At 42.0% G+C, this 6,000-nt stretch overlaps 1 protein-coding gene across 1 annotated transcript in view; it reads right to left on the bottom strand.

Annotated features, from left to right (window-relative positions):
- Positions 1–827: 827 nt before the first annotated feature.
- Positions 828–6,000, bottom strand: part of LOC126174946 (fatty acyl-CoA reductase wat-like) — a 247,393-nt gene continuing 242,220 nt past the window's right edge. Inside the window, exon 10 of the mRNA XM_049921403.1 lies at positions 828–1,608. Within this exon, the coding sequence (XP_049777360.1) occupies positions 1,521–1,608 (88 nt within the window). The 3' untranslated portion in view covers positions 828–1,520. The remainder of the gene's footprint in view (positions 1,609–6,000) is intronic.

Raw genomic sequence — 6,000 nt, 5'->3', positions numbered from 1 at the left:
GAGCGAAGGGATGCCAACTCAGCCTGCATCCGAACACAGCAGTTGCAGTCCCTATCCATGCTAAAAACTTGTGCAAAGATCGTCTGAACTAATCTACAGAGAGCGCAAACAAATCGACACAAAATTTAAACGGTTATTAAAATACGAGATTGCCTAGTAAATGCAGTAACTTGTGCACTGCTGACACACTGCTCGGCGGCGGAAGGAGACTACGCGAATTTACACTATTCAGGTACTAAAACGCGATGCTACAACTCTCAAATACTATAATACGCCCGAAATTTATGAATTAAACAATGCAAGTACCAAAAACACGCAAATCAATTAAGAATTAAACTATGTAACAAATGAGTGAGCTAGGAGAATACGACTTGCTGCTGCAGCTGCTTATCCAACGGCGGCAGGGAGCACACTGACTGTGACCAACCGACACTGGCCGTTCAAAACAAAAACATAAGACAGACGACTACGCGAATTTACACTATTCAGGTACTAAAACGCGATGCTACAACTCTCAAATACTATAATACGCCCGAAATTTATGAATTTAACAATGCAAGTAACAAAAACACGCAAATCAATTAAGAATTAAACTGTGTAACAAATGACTGAGCTAGGAGTATACGACTTGCTGCTGCAGCTGCTTATCCAACGGAAAGGACATGCTTGACGTACCACGAATATTAGTCAACTTTACACTGTATAAGACAGTGGCAGCCACAGTTATAAACTGTATATCGGTTTGTCGGACAAGAATTTAAATTTTGGTAAATGAAAAGCAACAGTACATCACAGCACCATTTATGCTAAGATGGTGTAGTCTGTGGTGCAATATATTATTTTGCTTCCCATATAAAATGCCGTTATGAGAAAAGTAGTAGTTTAAGACGTGGTTTCACTGAGAGGTAAGGATCAGTCTTTTCCGAGATTGAGAATACATTATTTGTAAATATGTGCTTATTATCTCAATAGCAAACATGACTCACATTAAATATCTCTGTTTATGTATAAGACAAAAACTTGTAGCAGAGTAAAGTTTGCAATGGTTATACATTATACAAAAACTACGATCTACTGTTAAATATCTTACAGAAATATACACTGGATAATTGTCAGTCATAAGATTTATGTTTATAAAATATCGAGAGAACATTATCTCTCTATAACACATATTTCAGAATTTCTCAGACTGTTTAGAATGAACAGTTTCACTCGAGCATACTTTTTTGCACTGCAAAAATGTGTTCGTGTGAATAAGTACGGTAAACTTGTCTTTTCTTCTCTCTCTGAAAGTATATCGACTCTTTTCTCTTTTCCTTCCTTTAATACGGAACTGCAGTTTCCTGTATCCTGGAATGTCTTCCCTGTCCACCTTCATCGCGGATCTGAGTTACATGTGTAGCAAAAATGACAAAGAACTTGGAAGGATGGGCGAGAGCCGCGAAGCAGGGCTCCCAGTAAATTTGAGGCGGGCAGGAGTGCTGTGCGGATGTGGACTCGTCAGCATACAGGCGCAGATCTCAGACGAAGACGCACACGATCGCCCACAGCATCCGAAGCAGGAGAAGCCACAGACAGGTGACAAGTCCGTAGTGCGCCCACTTCAACCTGCGAAGACACAAAGGAATTAGAACACAACTAGTTCTTCTTCACTTGCTTCTTAAACAAGCACGAAAATCAGTGTTGTCAGCAGAGTTATCTGATATCGCTGTATTGAACTTCACGATCAGTGGCACACGCGAATTTGGCTTTGTTAATGTGAATACAGTAGAGGGTTACCTAATCACTTGCCAATAGGTGCCACGTCATTAGTACATAATGAATAAGCACACTCCGCTTCTTATGGAGGACATGACTTTACAAAAATATTGCTCCATTGTTCGCTAAAACGAAAAACTCTGAGCATGGAGAAGATTGGGGTTTAAAATGCCGTTGAAGACGTGGTCATTTGAGACGGAACATAAGCTTGGATTCTGGACGGATACGGATAGAAATCAACCGTGACTTTTCATAGTAATCATCCAAACATTCGCCTTAGATGTTCAGGGAAATGAAAAACTAAACCTGGATGGCGGGACGGGAATTCGAATCGCCAACCTCCGGAACTTCAGTCAAAGTTTCACCACTGCGCCAAAATCAGTGCAGTTTGAAATCAGTATTACATGTATATGAATTACGACAATATTGGCATAATCTGTTGAATCCTCTCTATGTGATTCGTGGATCACTGATTCTGATGTTTCCAAACAGCCTACTGACATACGAAGGAAAGAGAGGACAAACATTAAAGTGCAATGGCATTAGTTCGGACTGGACAATGATGGCGTCATTATCGTCACAGCTTTCACCTGAAGTGATTTAGAGGAACGACGGATAACTTAAACTAGGATGTCCGGACAGGAATTTTAACCTTCATACTTCTGAATACATGTTTAGCGACTTATTAATGCTTGAGCTGATGACTGCCGGGTTATCCGCATGATTTCATCTTTCGTTATAAAACTGGTTACGTGTATACGCGTTTAGCGTGTCATGCTGCAGGCATAATTTGTGTGACGATGTAGTAGCCTTCTGAAGTGGTCTAAGGCCACGAGGGCCAAGGAAAGTAAACTCGGATGAATCTGCACTAAGCAGTTGGCTTCAGCGGACAAGTCTCCAAATGCTTCAGCGCGCGTTGATACAGTGGTTAGCACGTACCATCCGCGAGGAACTGCAGTCAAAGTCACATCCTGCCATAGTGATTTTGGTTTTCCGTAGGTTGCCTAAATAGGTTAAAGTGAATGCCGTGATGCCTGCTTTGAAAAAAGAACGTCCGATTTTCTTCTCGGTCCTACGTCAGTAATGACGTCGTTGTCGACGGAGTAGGTTTCGATCCTCTGTCAACTAATTTACTCATGATAAACTTCCTATTGGCTTCTGTCTCGGGTTCTTCGGCCGACGTTCATCTAATGATTTTTCTGACGTTTCGCCAGCACGAGAGGCTGGCATTGTCAAAGCAAATCGCGCAAACATGGCGTAAAGACGATTTTCAAACCGACAAGGAAGATTAAAGAGTGTCTTAGAACGGCGAAGGAGAAAAGAGACCCACTTGCAATGTCGGGAATATACCGTATACCATGCACATGCGGAAAAGTTTATGTCGGACTGATTGGACGATCCATTAACACCAGGATCAAAGAGCATAAGTGACATTGCAGGTTGGGACAGGTGGAGAAATCGGCAGTGGCAGAGTACGCACTGAATGAGACCGACCACGTAATAAAATTCGCTGTTACGGAAGTTCTGGCTGTAGAGAAGCACTATCACACGCGCATGTTCAGAGAAGCTGTAGAAATACAAAAACACGCGAACAGTTTGAACAAGAAAGAGGAAAGTCTTAAGGTAAACGGATCCTGGCTTCCCGTACTGCAGCGAACGACCGTCGCAGGTAGCAAGAGGAGAACCGAACCGGAAATGACCGCGGAGAAGCCCTCGGACGTTGGCGCGCCAGGTACATATAGTCTGCGGCCGCGAGCTCGGCTCCAGTTCACCACCGGCAATGGAGTTGAAGCTTTGTCAATGCCAGCCACTCGTGCTGGCCAAACGTCAGAAAAATCATTAGATGAACGTCGGCCGAAGAACCCGAGACAGAAGCCAATAGGCAGTTTGTCAACAAGTGGCCACGAAAGCCTTAACAATTTTGTATTAATTTACTCATGTTAGTCAATTATATTTTCGTGTAAGGTTCGTTTTTTGTGTGTGTTTGCCATTCTGCCATGATAGTGTATTTGAAATAGAGAAACTATTGTTTACGATTATAAGGAATCGTGAATGATAATATGGGCCTGCTGTGGTTTTCCTGTGTAGTGTAAGGGTAAGCAAAGATATTATCGAGGGAGTGTGGTAGTGTTTAATATAGTGGATTAGGATTACGGAAAAATGGAATTCAAATCCCTGTTTAGTTATTAAAATTTAGTATGTTCGCGATTTCTTTAAATCATTTCAAAAAAATCCGGAACGACTTGCTCACCTAGGCTATAAACAAGCTGATTCCTTCTTCCGTCTTTGATCACCGTTTCTAGTCCTCCTCTGAAAAGCTTAAGAATTTTACTCCGCTAGTGTTTTCCCCAAATGGAACCTGTTATACTCGTATTAGCACTGTAGTGTTGCCCTTTTCAAATTTTGATTAAAAATGAGAATATAACTGTTTTATGTACTACATTGATAACTGATTCTGTAAATGCACCCAAATAGTATTTCGTGAGAATGACGTTCAAACTAGTAGCATGGTACAAATTCCTTCGTTCCTTTTTTATTACGACTTATTGGGTATTCAAAAACAACCAAATAGTGCTAGAGAACAGGTCTCATAAGGGTTCTGTGAACCAGTTTGTTCGATGATACGGTACAAATTTCCGTAACTATACAAAGCGTCCACTCGTCCGTACTACACCAGACTTTACCGGAAACCTTATCGTTGACGCTGTAAATCAGGGATGGCAACCAGCGACGCGCAGGCCGAATGTGGCCCGCGGAAGAAATCCATCTGAGAGGGAGGGAGTGACTCGCATTGTACACCACTTGGGACGCTTTTTGGATATTCCCGTCGACGCTCAGCTCGCTTTGGATTTCTTTCTCCTATTGACATTCGTAAATAATTCTTGTTCATTAACGACGTATTAAAACACTGCAACCGTTGAAACTGGAGGTAATTTATAATGAATTTGTTGGTTTTATGGGAGTTTATTTTTCCTGGGCGACATTTCAAGATGTCTGACATAACATCTTATGATGTTTACATGTGTTTACGTGTGGTGAACATTATTTCTTTACTACGGCATTGCAGGATTTTGCAACAGGCAGCTACTGTAAAGCGTCGTTAGTAAAAGATGAAGATAAAAGAAAAAATCATGTTCACAACGCTTAAATAAATGTAAACATGTGAGGATGTCGTGAACTTCAAATGAATGTACTCTCAAAAGGGCGTATTTTGAGGTGCAATTTGTTGGCATGGCGTGTCGGGAAATAGGTCCGTTCATATCGGTGCGTTACCCCATAAACATTAACATCACGGACGCTATAGGTTTGACTTTATGCGCCGGGAACGCTCCTGTCGCGTCGCGGCCCGCGAGCTTAAATATACAGGGTGTCCCAGCTATCTTGCCCACCCAAAATATCTCTGGAACAATAACAGCTATTGGAAAACGACTTTCACCGGTATCAATGTAGGGCTGGAGCCCATGAATGTACATATTTGGAAACATTCTAAAACAAAAGCATATGTGTTTTTTTAACACAAACTTATGTTTTTTTAACTGGACCTCCTATATTTTTTCTTCAGCAGTCCATAGCGTGACAAAGCACATACACAATGGCGTTGATTGCATCGCAATATTCCCATTAAATCCCGAGATATTAAGACGCGAAGTTGACGCTTGAAACACCCGACATGCGCTGCTAGCGCACGTCCTGAGGCTCAGGCGTGTACCCCATGCTGCCCGTAATCGCGATGTGATTGACATGCGTAATCACACTTCCATACTTATCAAGAGATCAAGAGGTCCGAAACGAATAATACGGTCTGCTGCGCGATTACGGGCAGCATGGGGTTCACGCCTGAGCCTCAGGACGTGCGCTAGCAGCGCATGTCGGGTGTTTCAAGCGTCAACTTCGCGTCTCAATATCTCGGGATGTAATGGGAATATTGCGATGCAATCAACGCCATTGTGTATGTGCTTTGTCATGCTATGGATTGCTGAAGAAAAAATATAGGAGGTCCATTAAAAAAAAACATAAGTTTATGTTAAAAAACACATATGCTTTCGTTTTAGAATGTTTCCAAATATGTACATTCATGGGCCCCAGCCCTACATTGATACCGGTGAAAGTCGTTTTCCAATAGCTGTTATTGTTCCAGAGATATTTTGGGTGGAAAAGATAGCTGGAACACCCTGTATACACTACTGGCCATTAAATTGCTACACCAAGAAGAAATGCAGATGATAAACGGGTGTTCATTGG

Source organism: Schistocerca cancellata, chromosome 3 (assembly GCF_023864275.1).
Source record: "Schistocerca cancellata isolate TAMUIC-IGC-003103 chromosome 3, iqSchCanc2.1, whole genome shotgun sequence".
In the NCBI taxonomy this organism is placed as follows: Eukaryota; Metazoa; Arthropoda; class Insecta; order Orthoptera; family Acrididae; genus Schistocerca; species Schistocerca cancellata.
This window is presented reverse-complemented; position numbering and strand designations above follow the sequence as displayed.